The following is a 26,925-nucleotide window of genomic DNA, read 5'->3' on the forward strand; positions in this document are numbered from 1 at the left end:
TTCTAAGGAGCGAGGAACAGAATGGAAGGAAAGGGCAGGAGGCAACTAAGTCAAGAGTTTTGATTCTCAGGCTGGGAGATGGCTCAGCAGTTAAAAGTGCTTGCTGGTAAAACCTGATGTCCCAGGTTCAATTCCCCAGGACCCATGTAAACCCAGGTGCACAGTAGTGAATGCATCTGGAGTTCATTTGCAACAGAAAGAAGCCCTGGTGCACCCATTCATGTTCGTGTTCACTCTCTCCCTCTCATAAATAAATAAAATTTTAAATAGGCAGGTTGGTGCACACCTTTAATCCCAGCACTTGGGAAGCAGATGCAGGAGGATCACTCTGAGTTCAAGGCCAGCCTGGAACTACAGAGTGAGTTCCAGGTCAGCCAGGGCTAGAGCAAGACCCTATCTCAACAAAAACAACAACAAAAAAATGGGGTGGGGGGAGCGGAGAGATGGCTTAGCAGTTAAGGCATTTGCCTGTAAAACCTAATGACCCTGATTCAGTTCCCCAGTACCCAGGTAGAGCCAATACACAAAGTGGCACATACATCTGCAATTGATTGGCATTCTCTCCCTCCCTTTCTTTCTTTCTCTCTGTTTACAAATAAATACATAAAAATATTTTTAAAAAAGAATTCTGATTCTCCTCCAGTCCTGCGTACAGCTCTCAGTTACATGGCCTCTCCTTACTGGCCTTCAATGCCCTCACTCATGGATCACACCACACCTGGTCCAACCACCTCCCAGGGCACACAAGAGGAGTGAAAAGCGGTGTGTTGTGCTGGTCAGTGACCATGACTTCTCTGGTGTCTTAGACCTAGAGCTCTTCTTTAACAGGTGGAGGCGTGTCGTCCTGACCCCACCCACCCCAACTGCCCAGGATGGCCTCCAGCCTGACCCCCAAGAGCTTCATCCTGTCTATGCCCTCCTGGACCTTGTCCTCACTCAGCATCCAGCCACTGTCAGGGCACCTGGCATGCAGTGGGGCCTAGGTAGCAGATACAGCCCCAAGACCCAACCTCAGACCTGCTCCTCACGCTTCTGAGCAGACAGAATCCCAAGAGCAGCCTCTGTTACCAGGTGCCAGAGCAGACTGGCCTCACGGGCACTGGGCCAGCACGAGAGAGGCCTGGCCAAGTGCAAACGGCACGCTTGGCGCCCAGATCCAGGCGCGTTGGAGCAGGCAGGCTGCCCGCTGCCCCCGTCACAACAAACCATCATCTCCACCCTGTTGAGGGGCCCAGGCAGCCGGCACCCCTGCAGGGAGCTGGGGACACAGCAGAGGCCTCTCTCCCTCCCCCACTGGGAATGGGCAGTGGGAACCTCAGAGGCTGGCCAAAGAAGTCCAGACACCAGCAGCCGAATGGGAGGCCAGCAGAGGCAGGCCAGCGAAACAGTAGGAAATTACAGGGCTGGATGGAGCCGAGTCATGGATTCTGTACCATTAAGGTTGACCCACATGAGGAGAGAATGAGGGGGCTTCATCACCCAGGCTGCTGTGAGAAAAGCAGGGATGGTCCAGCGCCGTGAGAAGGACAGACCTGCCTGCCTCCATCGAGGCCAGCCTGGTTCCAAGCAGGAAAAGGAAAAGAAGGAATGATAATGAGATGCCCTCTCTGGCTGAAGGCACATAGGTGGTAAGGTGGCAATGTGGCCAAGTCCTGTACCTACAAAGTCCAGTAAGGGGCCACTTACTTGACCAAAATTACTGAAGACTTGCCATGTGACCGATTATAACTGAAACTTCACTAATTTTTTTTTCTTGCAGGGATAGTGTATAAATGCATTCCTAAGAGTGGGTACACACGTGTATACATGCATGTGAAAGCCAGAGGTCGATGTTAGGGGTCTTCCTCAATCGCTCTAAATTCAAAGAATTTTATTTATTTCAGAGAGAGAGAGATACACACAGATAGAATGGGCTCACCAGGGTCTCTAGCCACTGCAAATGAATTCCAGACACATGTGCCACCTTGTGCATCTGGCTTACATGGGTATTAGGGAATAGAAACTGGGTCTTTAGGCTGCGTAGGCAAACACCTTATCTCACTCTAGGCTGGGCTGATCTGGATTTCACTATGTAGTCTCAGGCTAGCCTTGAACTCACAGCAATCCTCCTACCTCTCTACCTTGGCTCTCAAGTGCTGGGATTAAAGGCATGCACCACCAAACCCCACTACACCTTATTATTTATTTATTTGAGAGTGACAATCAGATAGAGAAAGAGATATATATAGAGAGAGTGGATGTGCCAGGGCCTCCAGCCACTGCAAGCGAACTCTCGAATGCATGCGCCCCCTTGTGCATTCAGCTAACGTGGGTCCTGGGGAATGGAGCCTCAAACCGAGGTCCTTAGGCTTCACAGGCAAGAGCTTAACTGCTAAGCCATCTCTCCAGCCCTACACCTTGTTTTTAAGACAGAACCCTCACTGAATCCTGAGCTCACTGCTTTGGCTACATGAGCTAACCAGCAAGTCCTAGAGATCCTCCTGTCTCCTTATTTTTTGAAACAGCCTTTTACTGAACCTGGAGCTCACCAATTCAGCTAGAACAGCTAGCCAGCAAGACCCAGGGAGCCCCAGCCACTGCTCTCCAGAGCTAGGATTATAAGCATGCACCATCATGCCTAGATTTCAGGTGGGTTCTGGGGATCCAAACTCAGGTCCTCATGCTTATGAGGCAACCACTTTACCCACTGAGCCATCTCTCCACCCTCTAAAATCTTTTCTTTGGCATTATTTCACTAAATTTCATGTTTAAACAGCCACATGTGGGGCTGGAGAGATGGCTTAGCGGTTAAGCGCTTGCCTGTGAAGCCTAAGGACCCTGGTTCGAGGCTCGGTTCCTCAGGTCCCACGTTAGCCAGATGCACAAGGGGGCGCACACGTCTGGAGTTCGTTTGCAGAGGCTGGAAGCCCTGGCGTGCCCATTCTCTCTCTCTCCCTCTATCTGTCTTTCTCTCTGTGTCTGTCGCTCTCAAATAAATAAATTAAAAAAAAAAAAAAAACAGCCACATGTGGCTAGCAGCAACCATGATGGACAAGTGCCAAGGGCGCCATCCTCATGCCCTGAGCGAAGTCTGGACGTAGGAGTGTCTCCATCCACAAAGGGGGAAACTGAGGCTTGACCAAAGCTATTCAGCCGGTAAGCCACAGAGGTGACACAGGGGACCCAGAGCGTGGGCCCAGTCCCTACCCAGGGCTCTCCACCCAGGGTTATTGTCAGCACTGGGCAAGACTGACGGAAATCATACATGCACGGGCGATAAGGCTGCCTCATTAATCAAGACATCAAGTCCCTTTGCTTACAAACCTCCTCTCTGCCAGCTACATCTGTTATCACACACAGACCAGAAGTTCTTGTGACCATTTACAAAGGTCTTTGATTTTCTAACATGAAGAAAGGGCAGGAACATAATGGAATATCCCAGCTGGTTGAGGGGCCAAGTCTTTGGGAACAAGGGGACTCTTCAGTGGCAAACACTCTAGGCTGGGTTTCCCGCCCACCATCACCCAAGACCCATGCAAGCCTGAAGAACTGGATGACACCCACTCTGAGGAATCCAGGGCCCATGTGTCTCTCTCTGGGCCTTTATGCATGTGGCTCCTTCTCAGGGTGCTATTCCTGAGCCTCCCACGTCAATCTACTTGTCACTCGAGGCCAGCTCAGCTGACATCTCCACTTTGGGAGTCCCACCACAAAGACATCTTTCACACATTTGCAGGCCTTGTGGCACTAGAGATTTGGTCCTAATTATAGTCAATGGAGTCACTCTCCTTTTGGGACTAAACTTCTTTGGGGACAGACATCATAAATTTTCATTCATCATGTGTGTGCGTGTAAATATGATGTCTTGGGCTTTTTTGAGACAAGGTCTTGCGATGTAGCCAAAGCTGACCTCAAACTCATGGTAATCCTCCTGCCTCGGCCTCCCAAGCGTTGGAGTGACAGGCACATGCATGGGCACATGTACAGGCATGTATGTGGAAGTCAGAGGACAACCTCCTTGGTTGAAGTGGTACCTCATTCACAATTGCATTTTCCAGGCTAGCTTGCCCAAGGGCTTCCAAGGACTTCTGTCTCTGACTTTTATCCCGGCAAAGACTAGCTAGGATTACGGACGGCTGTTGCAGCATCAGCTTCATGTGGTTCTGGAGATCTGAACTTCAGTACTCACTTGTGTACAGCAAGCTCTTTATCCACTGAGCCAGCTCAGCCTGATATACATATATTTAATCTTGAAATGCATGCTAATGCAGCAACTGGTGGGCAGATGCCGTTAGTAACAGTTACTAATTTGGATTTAATTATAATATTGGCTTACAAGTCTGGGATCTCAACTTTTTAATTTTTCTTATATTTTATTTATTTATTTGAGAGAGACAGATATATATAGAGAGAGAACATGGGCACACCAGGGCCTCTAGCCACTGCAAACTAACAAACTCCAGCTGCATGTGGCACCTTGTGCCTCTGGCTTATGTGGGTGGGTACTGGGAAATTGAACCTGGGTCCTTAGATTTTGCAGACAAGCACTTTAACCATTAAGTCATCTTACCAGCCCTGGGATCAGATCTCAATTTCTTATGGCTCTGCCCAGTCTCACATGATTCCAATAGGACAGTCCCTTCTTAGCTCAGAATCTCAAATTTGTACACAAGAGGAGGGCTGGGAAGATGACTCAGCGGTTAAGGGTACCTGTTGGCAAAGTCTGCCAGTCTGGGCTCCATTGCCAAGCAACCCATGTATGCAGGACATAAAAAGTGGCACAAGCATCTGGTGTTTGCAGCAGAAAGAGACCCCAGCAAGCACACATGTGCATGCACACACACACACACACAAACGCATGTGTGCACACACAAATGCTTTTTTTGTTTGGTTTTGGTTTTACAAGGTAGGGTCCCAGTCTAGCCAAGGCTGACCTGGAATTCACTATACAGTCAGGGTGGCTTCAAACTCATGATGGTCCTCCTACTTCTGCCTCCGGAGTCCTGGGATTAAAGGTGTGCACCACAACACCCAGTTTTAAATAAATTTTTATATGTAATCTTTTTATTTGTTTATTTTTATTTGCAAGCAGAGATAGAAGAGAGACGGAGAAAGACTGGACACATAAGGGATGCTAGCCACTGCAAATGAACTCCATACACACGTGCCCTTTGTGCATCTGGCTTACATGGGTCCTGGGGAATTGAACCTACGTCCTTTGGCTTTGCAGGCAGCCACCTTAACTGCTAAGCCATCTCTCCAGCCCTTAAATAAATTTAAAAAAGAAAGAAAGAAACAGGGGATGGAGAGATGGCTTAGAGGTTACAGCACTTGCCTGTGAAGTCTAAGAACCCAGGTTCAATTCCTCAGTACTCCTGGAGTCTCTCATGTCCGTAGTTCATTTGCAATGGCTCTCTCTCTTTCAAATAAATAAAAAAATAAAATATTTTCTAAAAATTTTTATTTATTTATTTGAGAGGCAGAGAGAAGGAGAGAGGGAGAGCGAGAAAATGAGCACATGAGGGCCTACAGCAAAGGAACTCCAGACTCATGTGCCCCCTTGTCCATCTGGTTTAAGTGGGTCCTGGGGAATCGAACCCGGGTCTTTTGGCTTTGCAGACAAATGCCTTAACCACTAAACCATCTCTGCAGCCCCAAATATTTTTTTTTTAATTGCCTGGCATGGTAGCACACACCTTTAACCCCAGCACTTGGGAGGCAAAGGAAGAAGGATCACCACAAATTCTAGGCCACCCTGAGACTACATACTGAATTCCAGGTCAGCCTGAGCTAGAGTGAAACCCTACCTCAAAAAACCAAAAAAATAAAAATAAAAATAATAAATAAATTTAAAAAATAATAAAACACAGGGCCAGGCATGGTGATACATGCCTTTAATCCCAGCACTCGGGAGGCAGAAGTAGGAGGATCGTCATGAGTTTGAGACCACCCTGAGACTACATAGTGAATTCCAGGTCAGTCTGGACTACAGTGAAAACCTACCTCAAAAAAACAAAATAAAAGCTGGGTGTGGTGGCGCATGCCTTTAATCTCAGCACTTGGAAGGCAGAGGTAGGAGGATTGCCATGAGTTCGAGGTCACCCTGAGACTACATAGTTAATTCCAGGTCAGCCATGACCAGAATGAGACCCTACCTCGAGAAACCAAAATAAATAAATAAATAAATAAAAAATAAAACAGAAACAATAGCTCCTACCTGGTTACCAGCACTTGCTATATTTAACAAACATCACATGCTACGCATTTGACCAATATTATCTTTGTAACTACCCCACGAGAGAGGCATTATGATGTTACTATCCCCATTTTAGAGACAGTAGACAATTGTTCTTTTCTTTTTAGGAAGGGTCTCATGTATCACAGGCTGGCCTACAACTCACTAATGTAGCTAAAGATGACCTGAAAAATCAGATCCGCTGGCTTCCACCTCCTAAGTGCGGGGATTACAACCATGTATCGCCATGCCTGGTTTTATGTGGTGCTGTGATTTGAACCTGGGCTTCATACATGCTAGGCAAACACTCTACTTAACTAAGCTACACCCCAGCCCCAAGAATAGAAAAATTAAGAGAAGAAAAGAAAGTGCCAGCACTGGCGTGTGCTGAGTGCTACATAAGTCACAGTGAGTTAATTTTTCTGTATCATGAAAGAGCTACAGAACTGGGGGAAACAGGATCGCACCTCAGGACCGGGCACATGGGTCTCAGTGATGGGTGGAGATGGCACAGGAGCCAAGCCCAGGGCGGCCCTCCCTGGCTCCCCTCCCCGCTGCGTTCCTCCTTCTCCTGGTGACCTATGAGGCCAGGCACTATCAGTACCACCAGGGCACACCCCTGGGGAGACCCCTTCCTGGGACAGGAGTATGTATGAGACGTGACTCTGAGAAGAAGCTCTCCCAGGGGGTTGGAGCATCTTTCACTGCTGTGCACAATGAAGGCCAGAGTGCAAGAGGCAGAAGCAAGAGTCAAGGCCTAGTCTACAACCCACCCTCCCCCCCAGCATCATGCCACCCCAAACCCCTCCCACCTGGGGCAGCAGCCACAAACACAGAGCTGGAGATACCACAGGCCCTGCCCGCAACCCTGCTCCTTGCCAGGCCAACCCGAAAAGGGCTCAGAGTCATCGCCCCCACCCGCTGGCTGCGGATTCTGGCCGGCCGCCTCCCCTCCATGGCCTTATAAAGTGGCCCAAGTTGCATGGCTCCAAGACGCAGCTGAACGTTACAGAGTGACCCGCCCGTGCTATCCCTGCAGCCTTAGCGACTGGCCACCTCACACATTCCTTCTTCAGAAACATTACCTAATTTAACCAGTGCCCCTGCTCCCCAGGGCTCTCAAAATAGCTGCTGCCAGGAGGGGAAAATGCCCTAATGCCACCAGAATAAATAGTTCTCCCTCCCGCTCCAGCCTCACAGCACGCAGGCTGGGAGGGACTGAGGTGGGCCTGGGTGACCCTGAGACATCCTACCCCATCACAGTGCCCTTCGTCCCTCCAGCCTGCTCCTACCTGCCGCTTCTCTCAACCCCGCCCCACCCTCTGAGACAGGGTCTTATGTAGCCCAGGCTGAGGATGACCTTGAGCTTCGGACCCTCCTACCTCCACTGACTGCTAGGATTACAGGTGTGTACAAGTAGGCCTAATTTCATGTGCTGCTGTGATATGAAGAACGCTGAGCTTCACGCATGCTAGGCAAGCACTCTGCCAACTGAGCTACATGCCTAGCCTCCACATGCCCTCTCTATGCATATGGCAGCCATGTAAACGCCACAGTCATTCCCCCAGACGGTCATTACTGGCTGAACACTCTGCACCTGCAGAGTAGGGGTTAAGCATTCCTTTCTAGGAGATAAGAATGCTGGTGCTCCAGGCGGTGAGGTGACTTGTCCAAAGTCACATAGCCCAGAACCAGCAGAGTTGGAGCTGGAGGTCAAGTATTGCTACCCTAAAAGTCCTGAACATTACACTACCTTCCAATGGGGGCTCCCCTGCAGAGGAGGAGAGCAGGAGTTTCCACACTGGCAGGGGTCTGCTTGCATGGCGTGTTATTCTAAGTCCCGGCTTATATTTCACTCCATTCCTGGGTCCTCGGGACATCCTTAAGTCCTCGGGCCCCCAGTGGCCCAAGCCATGACTCAAAGCCCCACTCCCCACACCAGGGCCAGCAAGCAGGGCAGCCACTTCAAGCAGGAACACCCAGGTGGCTGACATAGTGGTTATGGAAGTGGGAGGGAGGGCTTCCTACCACAGCACAACCAGGAGTGATCATTAACCAGGGCTGATCCAGGTGGGTGGAGAGTGAGAGAGGGCGGGCGGGCGGGACCCAGACCACAGCACCCTGGGATGGCTCCTTCCCGCTTGTGACATCCTGGGCCCATTTTGAAGCCACAGAGCTGAGTCTCTGAGGCCTGGGCCACTGGCTTACTCAGGCTCACCTGCCATCCATCACCAGGGCAAGTGGGCCAGAAAGTGCCTGGACATCCACCCGGTGTCTGGTCCTTCCTGCCTCTCTCCCCTCCCACCACTTCGAGGATCTTTCCTTGAAGAGTGTGGGTCAGGATGGACCTGGGGCTTAAGGCCTTCCCAAAGCAGAGAAAGGCAAGATAAAATTAGGGCCCTTGGATTTGTCTAGGACCATGTGACAGGGGCAGTCTTGAAGGGGGACAAGAATATCCCAAAGTAACAGTTCTTGTTGACCTTGACAGGTCCATTCTGGCTGCAGGAGATATACAAGATCTCCAGTCTTCACCACAATCCTGTGACATAGGTATTAGTATTCTGACCTGACAGATGAGGCTCAGAGAGGTTAATCCACCAGCTCAAGGGTACACAGCACCACGTGTTAAGAGCCGTATGACAATGTCCCAAAGTACTCCCTGAAGAGCTGAGGGGCTGACCACCATGTAAGGGACCTCTGAGCTCTCATCTGGGCTATGTGAAGCACTTCGCCCAGGCCAGTCAGCGTTCTGTCTTGGCTTAAACAACAGAATGTGTCCTAGGCTCAGACCCCCACCTCCGCAGTAGTGTAAGCTGGGGAGGGCAAAAAGGAGTGTGCAGTTCAAGAGGGTGCCCCCACAATCTTAGGTGCCAAGTACAAGTGGCTCTTGGAGCTTCTAGCACCTGCCAGGGTAAGAGGTGAGCCTCCTGCAGGACTTCATGAGGAGACAGCGAGGGGCACACAGAGCTATGGGAGAGTGGCAGGCAGGAAGGACTAACCCCTCCCACAGGAGGCCAGGTCCTCCAGCCCACAGAATTCCCTCCAGCTGCTCAGGTGAAACGGAGGTGAGGCCCAGATGGACAACAGCTTTGATCTTATCACACATTCCTGCCCGAGGGGTCCTGGTCCCCTCCCCACTCCAAGCAGGCTCAGTAACCCTTTCCTTCCCTTAGGTCCACATGTCAACTCCAGGCTCCAGTGCATCTGGGCTTCTCACTGGAAACACGGGACAGAGGAGGAACATGGGGGGAAGGCAGGGACCTAACCTCTGGCCTTCTCACTCTTTATTATCTTTCTTTGAGACAGGGTCTCATGTAGCCCAGGCTGACCTCAAACTCACCATGAAGCCAAGAATGACCTTCAACTCCAGATCCTCCGGCCCTTTTTCACCTTACCAATGCTGGAATTACACCTGTGCTACCATGCCAGGCCTTGTGCATTTGTTGTGGAGACAGGTTGGTCTAGAACCTGAGATCATCCTGCCTCAGCCTCCCGAATGCAAGACGTACTGGGGTAACAACATCTGTGCTCCTTGTTCACGTAACTGAGCCAAGTACAGCGGAATCCCACTCCGAGCTCTGCAGGCTATTCCCCATGGTCTTAAATGGAAACAAAGTCAGTATGAACAGCCCCTCTATTCTTCACATCCTGAACTCATCTGACACCTCCGGTCTGTGGGTCTTGGTTTCTGCCCTGGCCATCCCTCATCCTACCAGCTCATTTGCCAGGGGAGAGGGACATAGACATAGGGACGCAGTAAGTGGGATGGCCAAGGGAAGCGGAGACCAAGTCTAGAGAACTCTGCCTCCTCCTGGCCACCTCCTCCCTCTCTCTGCTCCCCTCCCCTCCCCTTCGGATTGCGAACTCCTTTAAAAATGCCCGAGTGGGACGGAGTACTCTGTGGGTGTCTGCCAAATGAATGAGCGAATGAATGCTTCCATTCTGCAACTGGGGGAGATTAAGTTCCAAGGAGCCAATGACTTGCCTAGATCCCACATGGTGCTGGGAGGCTCCTCTGACCCTGGTGCCCATGCCTGCTTGCTCAGCATCAGGGAACCGCAGGACACAGGACGCAGAGGAGAGCTCCTGGGAACAGATCATAGCAGGCTGCTACATGAGAACCAGGCTGGCTTCAAGGAGAGCTTAGCGTGCAGAGACAGGACAACATGTGTTTCAGCACCCAGAACTTGTGGGGCTGGTGGCATCAAGGAAAGACATGACAATGGGAGTGGAAGTCTTCCAGGCAGCTCCCCTGGGCCTGAGAATGTTCCCATCAACTCCTGGGAGAAGGGCACAGTCCCCTTCTGCCTTGCCTGGGGAACCAAAGAACTAAGAAGCAGCCCATTTGGAGAGTGGGAAAAACTGAGGCTCGGGTTAGAGAGAGGGGAGTGGGTTGTGACCATGTGGAGGCCAGGCCTCGACCTCTGGCCTCCTGGTCTGTCCAGGTACAGGGCTGGGGGCTGAGGTGGATGTCACCTCAGCTATCTTTGGGACTTCCTCTCATTCTTTCCAGACCTTTAACGACTCCAGCAGCAGGCGAGGGCCTTCCGGCTCCTGTACGCCGGACATAAAGCAGACAATGTGAAAGTGGGGCGAGGGGGACGGAGCACTGCTCGTTGCTTCCTCTCCCACCAGCGGAGCCACGTCCTCCCTGCTCCCAAAGCCGCTTCCTCCAGAAAGCCTGTCAGGCCAACAGGAGCCAAACGGGCCTCTTCCTTCCCTAAGAACCTGCTACCAAGTGTCTGAGCTGTGCTGCTCTGAGGACTTGCCTCCTGAAGGCGGTGGCGCTGGCCTCAGCGCCTGCTTTCCTTGGTCCCCAGCTCTGGGGACTTGGGCAGATGGCCACTCTGAGCTGCTCCTCATCTGAGAAATGGAGGTGCACTCCCAGCAACGTAGCAGAACTGGTAATATAGCTGGAACAAACAGCAGGCCTCTGACACAAAGTGACTCCTCCACTAAGGTCAGGTGAATGACAGAATACATGAATGGATGGATGGATGGATGGGCAGATGCATTCTTGAATCATTGCCCAGGGTTGTTCTGATGACAGTTTGGGACACGAGCCTGGTTGGTCACTTATAGATCCTGGTGCTGAGAGCTCACAGGCTGTCTCAGAGCAAAGCCTCACTCACTTCCCCCAAGAGGGCAAACCCTGTGGAGGAGCTAGGGACCTCACTGAGAAACACGCAGGTGTCCCTTCCTGAAAGAGCTTCTCCCTGAGGAACCTAACAGCATCCAGGAAGGATGCTCACGAGAAAAGCTACCCAAGTCGGAGAGGCAGGAGTTGGCTGAACTCTTATAGCAAATATGCCGCCTACTGAGACGCTTTCCACTAAAGGGTCCAGCTCCACCTCCTCCGTGCAGCTCTCCTAGGTTATCCTCCCTAGATCCACCAGGCTGGACACACTGAGAAAAGAATGACAAATCATGCCCGGTGTGGTGGCACACGCCTTTAATCCCAGCAGAGGCAGGAGGATCACCATGAGTTCGAGGCCATCCTGAGACTACACAGTGAATTCCAGGTCAGCTTGGACTAGAGTGAGACGCTACCTCCAAAACCAAAAACAAAACAAAACGCAAAGAATGACAAATCTGGCATCAGGCAATCCGGCACCACTCCCAGAGATGCCACATACTACACGGATGCTGGACCATTCATTCTTCTGCCCCGTGCCTCACTTCCCCACCCTGCAAAATGAAGTTGATAATGCCAGCTCACAAAGAGAGCTGGGAGGACTGCATGAGATGATAGCTAGAAGGAAAGCGTCCTGTGGAAGACTGGTTCGTGAAAGTGGTGGGTTTTTTTGTTTTGTTTGTTTTTCGAGGTAGGGTCTCGCTCTAGCCCAGCCTGACCTGGAATTCACTATGTAGTCTTAGGCTGGCCTCGAACTCATAGCGATCCTCCCACCTCTGCCTCCTCAGTGCTGGGATTAAAGGCATGTGCCACCACGCCCCGCTGAAAGCAGTGGTTTTAATCAGGCAGGTGACAGAAGCAATGGGGTCTTTGGGGAGGAGACCTCTTGGGTCCTGGGGCACAGAGGGGACTGTCCTGTCCTCAGGGAACTGTAGGTCTCTGTTTCTCTGATCCTAGGGTCACATGAAGGCCACTGGGCCTAAAATTTATGAGGCCACAGGCTCGATGTAGCCAGGCCAGTGAGGGCTCCAACCAGAGGCATGATCCCAGTTCCCAGTGACTTGAAAACTAGAAGCACCAAACAAGGATAGGGATGAGTCAGCAGCAAAGAGGGGTGGCCAGCAGGGCAGGACTGGGGCCGCTCCTTTGCAGGAGAGGTGGGCTGGGAAGGGGCCAGAGACAGCTGGGAATTCCCAGCCTCACCCCAGGAGAAGCATCTGTGAGGTCACCTGAGGCCACCGCTGAAGTCCTTTCCTGCCCAGCCCCTAGCTGCATCCCCTTCCCCAGTGATGGGGATTGGAGGACGGTGGGAAAGGTGTCAAGTGGCAAAAAAACAAAATACCTGGGCCTGAGACCGCTCTGGAGGACAGTGAGGCCTGACTCACTCTGATGGGCAGCAAGGCCGGTCTGTTCCATGCCCGAGTTCAACGCACAGGGTAGAGTGGAGCAAGATCCTGGGTGTCCCCGCCTCCAGGTCCTGCAGATCGCGAGAGCCACGAATGCCAGATCTAAAGCTAAGCGGTGTGCCCACCCTGACAAAGGAAGACTGGCAATAAGCCTGGCCCAGAGCTCTCTAGGCGAGGTCTTGCCTCCTTCTGGTTAGGCCTAAAGGGGAATGGCACTGGGATGGGGTCCCAGGACACCCACTCCGACCCGCCTCTCAAGATGCAGAACATCCTCTCTGCACCCTCGGGGACCCCTTGGCCATACCTCCTATTGCTCAGAGCCTACCAACAGCACACAGCTGGGAAGGGAACATCCATAGGCCCCAGCCTTTCCCAGGCCACACCCTGGGGTGTGCTCCCCCTCCTTCTCCCCTTCTGGGAAGGAGCCATTAGGATGGACTCTGTCCTGCAGCTGTGGCTGGCCGTGGGGGGTGGACAGGAAGAAGAGCAGAGACATATCAGACACATTTGCATGGGGGGGTCGCTCAGCCTGCCAAATAAAGACAGAAGAACCATCCTTTCCACAAGCCCTGAGCACTTCCCACATCCTGGTCCTCAGAGAAGGTGAACCACGCAGGGCCGTAGGAATCTTACGTCAAATACCATACGGGCTTTGCCCTGGTTAAGAATAAAAGAAAAAGAGGCCACTGACCATCAAACACCTACCACACTCCAAGTGTATATCCATCTGATCATATCGTTAACCGCCAGGAAATAAGCACTGCCTATTTTAAATCAGATCCAAGGTTCAGAGAGGTGCAGCAACTTGCCCAGGCTTACACAGCAGACAGGGCTCAACTACAACTTGGAAGCAGGCTCCTAGGAACCCTCTCCTTACCTTCTACCACACACATGAGAAGAGGCTCCAAGTCCAATCACACGAAAGATGGCAGAGTGGGCAGCCCAGCTCATGCCACATCCCCAGGGCTGCAGCAATCAGTGATTGGGAAGACAGTTCCTCTGAGTCCACAACCAAAGGAAGTCCCTTCCCAACCCTCCACAGACCATTAATCTATTCACTGGCCGAGTATCCGCTAGTTACCTGCCTAGCACTGGGCAAATGGCAGCAAACAGTAGAGTCCCTGCCCTCACAGAGTCCCCCATCCAATGTGCACACACATAAGCCAGGCTATGGGTCCCAAGGCATTTGTATCAGTGGCTCCACAACTGAACTCTCAGCAAGTGTCCCCAGGTTGCCAAGGATGAGGTCGGTGGCTGGAAAAATTCAGGTTGCCCTACAATGACATGGAAGCCAGTCCCCCCAGCCCCAGCCCATAGTGCTCCTTCCTTCACCATCCACACTCCATCTTCCTTCCATTTCAGCTGTCCAGCGCTGACCTATTAGGTTGTAGCTGCTCCATCCTTCTGGACGCTTAAGCCTAAGATTATGGAGACATTCCAGGATCCCCTCTTTTTCTCTCACCCACTCCCAACCAATCAGGCAGTCCAGTCAGCAGGGCCTTCAAGGAGCACTGAGGTTCCAATTGCCTTGGTACTAGTTCCCTCAGTATGTTACAGCCTCCTGGCTTTTGCCCTTGACCCTCACAGCAACTATAGCCATCCTGTTAAACCAGGGCCTCTCAAAGACTTCTCAAATCCCTTGACAAATCTAGATCCTTCCCTGTCTTCCCTCCACCTGCATCTCACCCACACCCCTTCCCTGTGTTCATCTACAAATACGCCAGGCTCCCCCTCACCTCCAGGCTTCACACTGGCCCCAAACATCTGTAGGGCACCCTCCCTCCTTTCCCTCAGTTCTAAGTGCACACGTCTTCAGGCTTTCCCTGACGCCACCTCATCACTCTCCCCTTCCCTGCTTTATGGCACATATGGCCACCTGCTGTGTTTTACTGGCCAGCTAACTTCCTCTACCTGTTATAATGTAATTTACAGAGGGGAGAGAATTTGACTTTTTTGTTGTTGTCTGGTGTAACCTCAACATCTGGAACAGGGTCAAGCACATAGGAGGTGGTTCATAAATATTTGTTAAATGAATTCGAAGTGTGACACACATCAACTGGTGGCTGTGGTTTACAGAATATTTAGTTGCACACATCACTGGCTCAATTCATTCGCTTGATGCCCACTGCCAGCTTCTATTCAAAGATGCCCCCTAAAGATACCTTCCAGTGAGTTGTTGGCCAGGGAGGTCCCTGATGCCCCTAAAACATTACAGGCCATTGCTGAGGCCCTTGGTTTCCCACCAGGAATAGATGGGAAGACCCTATTGCTGAAGACTCCACATACTTAGGCTGCAAGGCCACTGAGAAATCCTGCTGGAGCTGAGCTAAAAACCTCCTCCATGTAGACCAGCTGACAGAAAGCTGGAAGAAGCCATGTTGCATGCAGTTCAATGGGAGAAAGAGAAATCACCAGTGAAGATACTCCACAGTGGACACTGCAAGCCTTATATCTTGCCAGCCAGGCCAAATGAGCCAATGGATGTAATAGTGGCACATCTGTTAAGGGAGAAAACCTCTAATTGGACTAGAGGTCTGCTCCATGGGAAGGAATGCATCCCTGATACTGAAAACCTACAACAGGGGTAGTCATGAGCCCTAGGGTTGTAACATCTGCTGGTATCTGACTAAATGTATATACTATGATCACCAAACTGCCCAGTAAGCACTTCTGTTAATGTCCATACCCATATATTAATGCTTCTCTCACTTTTGGTTAGAGAAGCTTCTCTTTTCAGATGGCAGTGACCTTAGGATGACTCAGAAGACACCATGGTGCTGGGAAGAAGTACCAGAAGAGTGCTCAGCACTGAAATTTCTCTATCACATCTTCCAAGGCTCAGGGTCCATTGCAGAAGAGGTGGCAGAAAGAATGTAAGAGCCAAAGGAAGGGTAGGACTCCTTACAACATGCTCCTCCAGACACAAAATGGCCTGGATACCAATGACCCCACAGTGCCTGACACTTTCTACACAAGACCATCATAATAGGAAGAAAAGATGATGACATCAAAATAAAAGAGAGACTGATTGAGAGGGGGGAGGGGATATGATGGAGAGTGGTTCAAAGGGGAAAGTGGGGGAAGGGAGGGCATTACCATGGGATATTGTTTACAATTATGGAAGCTGTCAATAAAAAATAACACAAAAATGCCCCCTAAAATCCAAAAAGATAGGATGCCCTCCTCCATGCCCAGAGACACATTGCAAGGAGGGACGCAGAGACATCTCAGGATGCCCCAGGGATGCTATGATGCCCCCACATCCCCACCACATGGAGGCATCCTGAGAGGAAGAGAAGTGCAATTCTGCTGGTGGCTGACACTTGAAAGCCCCACATTCCCAGACCTCAAAAAGCTACCTTGTTCTCAGAGCTTCTGGGGTGGTGCCCCCTGCCCAGCCACCCCAGGCAGCCACGAACCACTCCCCTCTCAAGGCGGCTATTGACACAGCCCGACGCCACCAGGCTGGGTAGTGAGGCTGGCGGCTCCCCGCGAAGGGAGTTCCACACATATTTCTGGGTTTCAGTCAGCCAGCTTTGGATAGGAATAGGAGGGGGTGGCAGGGCCAAAAAGGCCAAGGCCTGGACTAAGGCAACATTCCAGCAGAGCTAGGACCCTCAGGCCCCTGGAAGAAGAAGCTGGGCACTGGGTCCTCATCCCCCCTCTCCTCTGGCTTGACCCTCACAGCTAAGACTGGACCAGCAGAGGGAAGGCACGCCAAGGCTGTAAACCCATCCCTTCCATCCCAAGTTCAGAAGATCTGGAACCCACAGATCTAGCCTGCAAATTGTCTCCAAATTGTCTCTGTTTCAACACACAGATCTTTTCTACATTCTGAGTGGTCCTCCACCCCAAGGCCAGACAGCCCTCAGACCTCTGCAGAATCACCCTAACCTCAGGTCCTCAGGGAGGTAGGGAACCAGAGAAGGCTGCATGCAGGACAGCTGGGCCCCGGGCCATGTCCCATCTCCCCTTACCCCCATAAGTATCAGACAGGACACAGCCTCTCACATCCCACAGACCTGGTCCACGGGGGGGGGGGGGGGGGCCTGACCCCTGGCTCTATTCAACTGCCTGCCCAGCCTTGGGGACTATCTGGTGAGGAGGAGTCAAGCTCACAGCATGTCTAGAAGGCCTGATAAACACTAAGACACAGCTACCCTGAGCCTGCGTCATCACTATGCCTTGCCTGAGGTAGCCATTGTACTCACTACCTGAGGTCAGAGTTCTCACTGACACGGACCTCAGAGACAAGTTTCACACTGACTGGGGCTGCAGGCAGACTGGGGTAGTGAGTGGGGCAGCAGGATCTTCGTCCACCTTCAAACTTGGCTCTTCCAGGTGGGTGTGCCAGTCTCCTAGCTTCTAAGTGCCTCCATGTCTTCTACTCTGAGGCTGACTCCACACTAGCGAGTGTGGCTTAAATACATGTCCACAAATGTATTTACTGAGCTCTTGATATAGGTCAAGGTGCTAAAAAGACAGCGCAGTGAACAAGAACAGATGAGACCCTGCTAGCATGAAGTTTAAACCAGGCAGACATAGATAAAAAGTGAACAGATACAAGTTAGATAGCGACGAGGAGAAAAAGCAGTGGGGTGGGCAGGGGAGGGGAGCTCAGTGCTGACACAGAGGGAAGGTGAGAGATAGAGGGTAATGTAGATCTCTGGGACAAGTGTTCTAGATAAAGGGGACAGCAGACACAAAGGCCCTGAGGTAAGAGTGTGTTTGCCATGTTCAGGAAACAAAGACTAGTGGGCTTGGTGGTGTGCGCACCAGTAATCCCAGCAATCTGGAGCTGGAAACCGGAGCGGGAGGAGGAGCTCAAGGCATCCTCCGTTATAAAGCAAGTTTGAGGCCAGCCTGGGCTGCACGAGACCCTTCTGCCAAAATAAATCAATAAAATAAAAACAACAAGAAAGCAAGCAAGAAAGAAAACTGGACATGGTGGTGCACATCTTTAGTCCCAGCACTGGGGAGGCTGAGGTAGCAGGATCTCTGAGTTTGAGGCCAGCCTTGACTATGGAGTCAGTTCCAGGTCAGTGGGGACTACAGTGACTGCTTTAAAAAAAAAATGGTGGGGGGCTGGAGAGATGGCTCAACAGTTAAGGTGCTTGCCTGCAAAGTCTAGAGACCTGGGTTCGATGCTCCAGTACTCACGTAAAGCCAGATGCACGTGGCGCATGCATCTGAAATTCATTTGCCCAACAGTGCAAAAGCCAGTCTGTGGCCAAGCATAGGAGCACACACCTTTAATCCCAGCATTAGAGAGGGGGAAATAGGAGGACTGCTGTGAGTTCAAGGCCAGCTTGAGACTACATAGTGAATTCCAGGTCAGCCTGTGCTAGAGCAAGACTCTACCTGGAAAAAAAAAAAAGCCCAATTCCAGGATACCTTGCCCGCAGAGGGTGTGGAAAGGTAGCAAGACCAGAGGAGATAAACTATCCCTTGCTTTTCAGCCAAGCCACTGCTGAATCCACAGAGGAATCTGGGAGATGAGCAAGAGTGCTGCTTCCATGCTGTTCCTGATAATCAGCGCCAGGGTACAGGAAACAGACCCTGAGGATATTCAACACTTACCAAAACAGAGATCCAGAGAGGCTCCTAAGAGCTCATCGCTGAAGTAGACTTAAAACTCACCCACCACGGCTCAGGGAATTTTGCGGAAGAGGGAGCAGAAAGATTGTAAGAGCCACAGGTTGAGACATCATGCTCAGAGGCATTCCCTCCCCACACCCAAAATAAATGACTACTGCTTCCACAACACATAAACTACAACCCAAGGGGAATGAGAAGTGTTCCCAACGGAATGGGGGCAGGGATGAGGGAAAAGAGGGTACCAACACATGAATGTATCCATACAAAATATTTTGTTAATAATAATAATAATAAACATAAAAAAGAGGCTTAAAAAAAGGAGGAGGAGGATAGAGGCAAAGTAAGAGAGAGAGCAAGGAAGGACAAAAAAGAGAAAGAAGGGAAGCTGGGATAGCTGTCCTAGTCCAAGAGAGGAGAGCTGGAAGGAGGCAAGCCACAGAGGGAGTGGGAGGCCAGCTCTCTCTCACAGGCCTGGCAGGCTACATGAAGTCAAGGGCTTGGATCTGATTCTCCGCAAAGGGGATTCGGTATGCAGGACGTGACAGAAGTAATGCGAGGATCTGCTGAGAAACTTAGTGTCCCTCAGACAGTGAGCACCGATTTATATGAAAACCATCCATAGTATTTTGTCACCACATGGCCTGGCACCCCAAGACCTCCCTCTACACCACTGCATTCATACATCTTCCAGGACTTGAACCAAGTCACATCTGGTCACCTTTTTTCAACAGTCTCTCAGGCAGGGCCTCAGGCCCACAGATCCTAACTTGCCTGGGCTCAGCCTGCGAACAGGCCCAGACCAAGCCAGGCAGGGCAGGGCCAACTGCTCCAACACCCAGAGCTCAGCCTAGCAGATGAGGGTGGGGGGCTCTGTTCCCACTCTGAAGATGGTCCTGCAGCAGATCTGGAGCAAGGGGGGGGGGGGAGAAGGGTGGTTAGCACAGGAAAATGGAGCAGCCAGCTGTGTGGAGAGGAGAGCTGAGGTCATGCCAGGAAGGGGATGTTCCCCAGTTTTTACCAGCACAAGCAGGAAACAGGTATCTCGGTCTTTTCCCTCCTCAGCTTGGAAAACATTACCACTGCAGCCCCTCAAGATTCCTGTTGCCAACTGAAAGGAAGGGGCAAGGCCCCGGTAGGAAGAAAAGGGGTCAACAGACCAGAGCAGGAGGCCCTGAGTCACTGAGGCCCAGCCCCCTACCCACTCCTCAGAACCAAAATTACTCCCACGCATAATCACAGACCACTGTTCCTGCCTCCAATGCCAGGCTCCAAAGCCCATCGTAGCCTGCGCCTTAACCTTCCTCCCCCACCAACTTCTGCCTTGTAAAGAACAGAAAGGTTGAAGATATCAAGGGTAGTGGACAAAGCCTGCTGGGACGCCTGGCTAGACAGTGATCTTGTCGAAGACACTTGGCAAACTTCTCACCCGTTTCACAGATGTGGACACTAAGGTTCAGACACGGATCATACCACAGAGGCAGTCAGAATCCCGTGGCCAAGCTCTTTTTGGGCCCTCTCACCACCCCCACCATGATCCTGGGTGGGACAAAATAAGACCACCTGCCTGCTGCACGGCTTCTACAATGCTATAGCTTCAGGGTCACTCTCTCCTCTCCAGCCTCAGTCTCAGAGGCAACAAACAGCATATCCTACCTCACCAATGCGCTCCAGCCCTAAAGCGCAGGTGCACCAGAGCACAGGAGGTGGGCGGGTGTGGGGCGGGGGGCTAGTATCTTTCCAGCGAATGAGCCCTGGGAATCTAAGTGTTTAGCACTGAAGATTTGTTGAATGAACAAATGAATGGAGCTATAGGCAGCAGTCAGGGAATCTCGGTGGAATTCCTCAACAAACAGCTCCACCCACCACTCTTGCTATTGTGCAGCCAGTGCACTAGGGAGAGCCTCTCATCAGGGGGCAGAGCTGAGGGAAGATCAGGGAAGATAGCTAGTTTGGGAATACTTGCCAGGTCTAGGTCACTGCCTGAGGAAAGGAAAAGTTAAGTGTTGGGAGCTGAAAGTTCTGGACGACTAAGAAGCAAAGGCAAGGCCTTTCTGCATGGATGTGTCGGGGTGAGAGGTCAGACATAAGATTAAGAAAGAAGGCTGAAGGGGCATGGTGGCGCACGCCTTTAATCCCCGCACTCGGGAGGCAGGGTAGGAGGATCACCATGAGTTCGAGGCTACCCTGCGACTGCATAGTGAATTGCAGGTCAGCCTGGGCTAGAGTGAGACCCTACCTAGAAAAACAAGAAAAGAAAGGAACAGAGAGAGAGAGAAAGGAAGGAAGGAAGGTAGGTAGGTAGGTAAAGAAAAAAAGAAGGAAGGGAAGGGAAGGGAAGAAAGAAAGACAGATTGGTGTGGTAGCTCATTCCTTTAATCCCGGCACTAGGGAGGCTGAGGTAAAAGGACTGCAGTGAATTTAAGGTCAGAGGTCAGCCTGGGCTACAGAGTGAGTTCCAGGTCAGTCTGAAGACCCTGAGACTCTGCCTTAAAAAGCAAAAAATAAAAAAGGTTAAGGAGGTTGTCCCGATGGGGTTGGGGGAGGAGAGATGCAGGGTGGGGCAGAAACAGTAAGGGGTCAGGTCTGGGTGGGGGGTTAACGAGTGACTCAGGAGGGCAGAGGTGAGAGAGCCAGCAAGGCAAGGACAGAAAATCAGTCACTGGGTAAACACCCGCCAGGTTGGAAAAGTCATTCTTTTGGCTTTGAGAGCAGGGGGCAGGGATGGGAACTGTCTAGGAGTACCTGGGAGGGGTGGCTCTGTGGCTCACTACCGCAGGCCCAGATGTGCCCCACCCTCATCTGCCACCAGCTGCCAGCCCACTGACCCCGCCCAGGCCTCCTTGAGGTCACTCAGGTCCTCCAGGCCTCTCCTGCCAAGTGCCTTCTAGGCCTTGGGATTCCTCACCAAGGAGTTCTCTTCTCCTTATGGGCCCATGTGAGATCACAGCAGAGGGCTGGGCTGTAGAGGCGTGATGCCCTCCCCCAACTCCTTCCACACCATGGAGACCAGGAAAGAGGAATGAATGCTGAGGAAACTGAGATCCAGTGGTGCGCACTCCTAACGGGCCCAACACTCATTCCATCACGGCCCAAACGCCCTGGGGCTTCCCTTTCTGAGTTCCCTTAACCCACGTGGGGCTGGCCTCGGAGAGGTTAACCAGCCCAGCCCAGGTCTCACGGACATCAGTGCAGGTCAGGGATTGACTCAGCTCCTGGCCTGGACAACTCCAGGGTCCGGGATATTTTGCACAAACCTCAGTTTGGCTTCAAGTTTTCACAAGTGCCCGCCTGGTTACAAGCTCCTCAAGGGAATGGGTTGGTAAAGTTCTAGGGTAGACTCAGGGTCGCCATCACCACTGACTGCCCACTTTTGCCAAGTTGGCAACAGAAAGGGGTACCCTTGCCCTGCCAAGTTCCCACCCTGCTGGAAGTTTCTCCGCTTGGCCCCCAGGAATGGCAGGCCGGGCCATGCCCAACTCAACTCTGAGGTTCAGCAACGTGGCCGGGCGATCCACGGGCTTCCACTGCGGCCCCATGTGGCTCTAGACCTCACTCGGGGTCCTCCAGCCGTCCCTGAGGGGAAGCCCCGAGCCACAGACTTGGCACTGGCCTCGGCCGATCCGGGGTCCTGCGCGGGCGCGGCCGTCCCTGGCCAGAGTCCCAGGCGCGCAAGCCACCCGCGGCCCCGCCGAGTTGGTCGGGGGCCCCCCGCCCCGGGCCCTCGGCCCCGCGCACTCACCGCGAGCAGCCGCCCGTGCAGCAGCAGCAGCGCCAGCAGCGGCGCGCTCGCCGCCCGCCACCCCATGGCCCGGGCCTCGTCCTCCGGCTCGCTCGCTCGGCGCCGCCCGCAGCCGCCCGCTCGCTTGTCCTGCCGAGTCCTCGGGACGGCGCGGCCCGCTCCCCGCGCCCCCGCCCCTCCCGCGCAGGCCCCGCCCCCGCCGCGCAGGCCCCGCCCCCGGGCCACCCCGTCCCAGAGCAAAAGACCCCGCCCCCAGGCGGGACGCCACGCCCACTAGGGCGGGGCCGCCACGCCTCTGTAGCGCAGGCCCCGCCCCCGAGCCCCAGGCTCTGCTCCCCGCAGCTGGCGGAGCAGCGGGCTGGGCCTTTGTCTAGGCCCTCTGCCCCCTCCGCACCCGCCTCGGCCCCGCGGGCTCTGGGCAGGGAGTGTGGGATGGGATGGGATGGGATGGGACCGGGATGCGCCCGCGAGGCTCCCGGCGCCGTCCTCCCAACTTCCTTCCACGCTCCCTGGGGCAGCTCCTGCGCCGGGCACAGAGTGAGTCCCCGCGCGCCCCGCGCAGAATTTGCTTCCCTCGTTCACACTCGTTCACACTCGTTCACACGCACACGGTCTTTTGCATCCGCACTTCACGCTTAAGCCAACTTGGACTCACAGAGTCACACTCACAACTTTGTTAGCCAATAGAATGTCTTCAGTACGATGACAATCAAGTTTCTGTGTTTTCACACCCTCTTCGCAATCAGGCCTACATCATTTCTCTCCCATGCTTACCAAGCCCGTATATTTTGTATTTTTCTCACAATCATCACGCACAGGGCCTCAAAGTGGATCCTTGATACTTGGACCAGATCGCACTCGGACCTCTGCACTACCTACTTTTCCAACTGAATCACTCACAAACTCATTCTGATTCACGGATGTTACAGCCCGGAGAGCCAAAGACACACACCAGCCACCCCATCCGTGCCCACAGTCAGACCCTGACAAACAAAGCCCACATCACAGGTGCTCCTGTGGTAAATCATAGCTGGTGATCCACCTCTGACAGCCCACAGGCAGTCACACCAGCCCAGAAAGCTTCCAGGCAGCCCCAGGCTGGTGGGTGGAGAAAAAAAGGTGTGTGTGTGTGTGTGTGTGTGTGTGTGTGTGTGTGTGTGTGTGTGTCTTTTAGGGAACTCTTTGAGTAATGATGGAGGGAGGAGAATACATACAAACCCAAGTTTCCATTGTTTCCTGTGAGTTGCTAGGTTCCAGAGACTCCTGGCAGCCTTTGCAGCCAGGATCGAGGTGGGCTGTGGACAGAAGGAAATGGCCAGCTCACTGGGAGGCGCCAGGCCCGTCCGGAAGGCCTGTTCCATGTGATAGGGGCCAGACATTTGGGGGACTGAGAAAACACTAAGTATCCTGATTCCTATTCCACTTAGATGCCCATCTCCAGAAAAGGTTTTTCTCTGTCTTTGTGGGAGCATATGGGGGGGCAGTTCAGAGCAAAAAGTACATCCAGAGTGGACACGCCAATCCTCTGGCCCTGACCCAGGCTCCAGGCACAGCACCTAATAAGGTCTGTATCTGCTCCAGGCAGAGGCATGGGGCAGACAGAGGAGGCATGCCCACTTGTGGCCCTCGGTGGCCCCTATTCTGCTGTCCCTGAGACATGTTGTTTTCTGTCTGACTGATGGAGAAGCCTGCCTCCACCATCTTAGCTGGGCATTCCAAACAAACCATTCAGCCTCACTGTCAGCCTTGCATAGAAAGTGAGGATAATGCTGACTTTTCTTACATTGTCTTTCTTTCTTTCTTTTAATTAGTTTTGTATTCAGCAAATACAAGCAGTTTGGTACCATTATTAGGCTCATCCGTGGCCTACCCCCTCCCCATTGGACCCTCCTTGTTGATGTATATGGGTCGTGCATTGTGGGGTTAGCCCACAGTTATTGGTATGATAAATGTCTCTGCATATCATGACCTAACATGTGGCTCTGACATTCTTTCTGCCCCCTCTTCCACAATATTTCCCTGAGCCATGTTGGGTTCATTTTTGGTCTGCTTCAGTGATGAGGTGTTGGGGGCCTCTGAGGCTCTGGCTCTCTGATTTGGTAGGAGTTGATTTTTCTCTGTGTTGGTCTCCTTCCCCCTTGTGCTGGTATCCGGTTCATCAGGAAAACTGCACCCTTGCTTGTTTCGCCAATTTTCCTTAGTTTCAGCCAGGGCCTTTTGAGGTATGATGGGGTGGCTTTCTCCTTAGGATCTGCATCTATCTTTCTTTCCCCGGGATTTGCAGCTCAGCTAGGCGGTCACCATCTTGGCCACTGTCTTTCTTTCTTAATGAGAATTAAAATGAACTAATTTTAAAAAGAAGTTTTGGGGGAAAAAAAAGAAGTTTTGGGGGCTGGAAAGATGGCTTAGCAGTTAAGTGCTTGCCTGTGAAGCCTAAGGACCCAGGTTCAATTCCCCAGTACCTACATAGCCCAGATGCACAAGGTGGTGCATGCACCTGTAGTTCGTTTTCAGTGGCTGGAGGCCCTGGAGTGCCTATTCTCTCTCTCTCTCTTTCTCTCTCTGCCTCTTTCTCTCTGTGTCTGTCTATTGCTCTCAAATAAATAAATAAAAATAAGCAGAAAGTTAAAAAAAAAAAAAAGAAGGGCTGGGTGAGGTGGTGTATACCTTTAATCCCAGCACTTGGGAGGCAGAGGTAGGAGGAACGCTGTGAGTTTGAAGCCACCCTGAGACTACATAGTGAATTCCACGTCATCCTGAGCTAGAGTGAGACCCTACCTCGAAAAAAAAAAAATTGGGGGGAGCCAGGAGTGGTGGCACATGCTTGTAATCCCAGCACTTGGGAGGCAGAGATAGGAGGATCGTTATGAGTTTGAGGCCACTCTGAGACTACATAGTGAATTTCAGGTCAGGCCTGAACTAGAGTGAGACCTTGCCTTGAAAGACCAAAAAGAAGAAGAGGAAGAAGAAGGAGGAGGAGGAAGAGGAAGAGGAGAAGAGGAGGAAGTAGTAGTAGTAATTTGGGGGTTGGAGAAATGGCTCAGTGCATAAGTATGCTTCCTGGGCAAGCATGAGGGCCTGAGACCACTAAAGCTCAAACCTCCAGATCCCACATAACCAGCTGGGTGTGGCCATGTGTGCCTGTAACCCTAGGGCCACAGGAGAGCAGAGATCCAAATCTTCAGAGCCCCACAAGCTCCAAAATCAGTAAAAAGAGATTCCCTCTGGGGACCAAGGAGATGGCTCAGCAGTCAAAGGTACTTGCTTGCAAAGCCTGCAAGTCTGGGCTCGATTCTCCAGTACCCACATAAAGCCATATGCACAAAGTGACACATGTGTCTGGAGTTCCTTTGCAGAGGCAATAAGCACTTGTGTGCCCACTCTTTCTCTCGCTCTCCTCAAATAAATAAATAAGAATCCAAAAAATGAGGGGGATGGAGAGAGACTCCCTCTGGCTCAAAACAAGACCAGGCAAAAAGACAATGGAGCACAACACCTGATGGTCCACTCAGGTCATCCCAGAGCCGTCACAGACAGTCATCCTCCACTGCAGTCAAGCATATGGGATACCATAGGGCACATAAGTGTGCATGCACTGCACACACACAAAAGCAAAGAAGGAAGAGGAGGAGGAGAGGAAGAAGTGTTTCAGGGTCTACAGATGTGGCTAAGTTGGTAGAGTACTTGCCTAGCCTGAATCCCAGGCTCCATCCTCATTACTGCATTAAATCAGATATGGTGACACATGCCTATAACCCTAGCAGTCAGGAGGCTGAGCTAAGAGGATTGCTGTGAGCTTTAGGCCAGCCTAGGCTACAGAGTGAGTTCCAAGACAGCCTGGGTTAAAGTGAGACCTTGCTTCAATAAAGTTCTGCCAGGCATGATGGCACACACCTTTAATCCCAGCACTCAGGAGGCAGAGGTAGGAGAATTGCTGTAAGTTTGAGGCCACCCTGAGACTGCATAGTGAATTCCAGGTCAGCCTGGGCTACAGTGAGACCCTACCTCAAAAAAACAAAAATAAATAAATAAACTCAGGTTGGAGAGATGGCTTAGTGGTTAAGGCACTTGCCTGAAAAGCCAAAGGACTCTAGTTTTACTTGCCAGGACCCATGTAAGCCAGAGGCACAAGGGGGCACATGTGTCTGGAGTTCATTTGCAGTGTCTGGAGGCCCTCGCATTCTCATTCTCTCTCTTTCTCTCCAATAATTAAGTAGGTAAAAATAAGATATTAGGGCAGGGTGTGGTGGCACACACCTTTAATCCCAGCACTTGGGAGGCAGCGGTAGGAGAATTGCCATGAGTTCGAGGCCACCCTGAGATTACATAGTGAATTCCAGGTCAGCCTGAGCTAAAGCAAGATCCTACCTCAGAAAACCAAAATCAATCAATCAATCAATAAAATATTAAAATAAAGTTTCAGGTACATGGTAAACACTAAAAGGACCAACTAGGCAGTAAAGACTGTTTATTTGTGTATTTATTTGTGAGAGAGAGGAGGACAGAGAATAGACACACTAGGTCCTCCTGCCACTGCAAACGAACTCCACATGCATGTGTCACTTTGTGCATCTGCCTTTCTGTGGGTACTGGGGAATCAAATTCAGGCCATCAGACTTTGCAAGCAAGCACCTTTAACCGCTGAGACGTCTCTCCAGCCCCTAGATACTCTTCTTGCTGCTCTTCTTTTTTAATTCTTGAGACAAGGTCTCAATATGTAACTGAAGTTGGCCTTAAACTTGAATCCTTTGATTACAGGTATTTGCCACAACCCCAAACATCTAGTTATTATTTCTAGGGATGCTCCCAACCTGATGAGAGAGTAACAAAGTCA

At 51.8% G+C, this 26,925-nt stretch overlaps 1 protein-coding gene across 1 annotated transcript in view; it reads right to left on the bottom strand.

Moving 5' to 3' along the window:
• Hspg2 (heparan sulfate proteoglycan 2) overlaps positions 1-22,157 on the bottom strand; it is a 127,803-nt gene extending 105,646 nt beyond the window's left edge. Inside the window, exon 1 of the mRNA XM_045149090.1 lies at positions 21,906-22,157. Coding sequence (XP_045005025.1) covers positions 21,906-22,157 — 252 coding nt within the window. The remainder of the gene's footprint in view (positions 1-21,905) is intronic.
• Positions 22,158-26,925: the final 4,768 nt, after the last annotated feature.

This window comes from Jaculus jaculus, chromosome 5, assembly GCF_020740685.1.
Source record: "Jaculus jaculus isolate mJacJac1 chromosome 5, mJacJac1.mat.Y.cur, whole genome shotgun sequence".
Lineage (NCBI taxonomy): Eukaryota > Metazoa > Chordata > Mammalia > Rodentia > Dipodidae > Jaculus > Jaculus jaculus.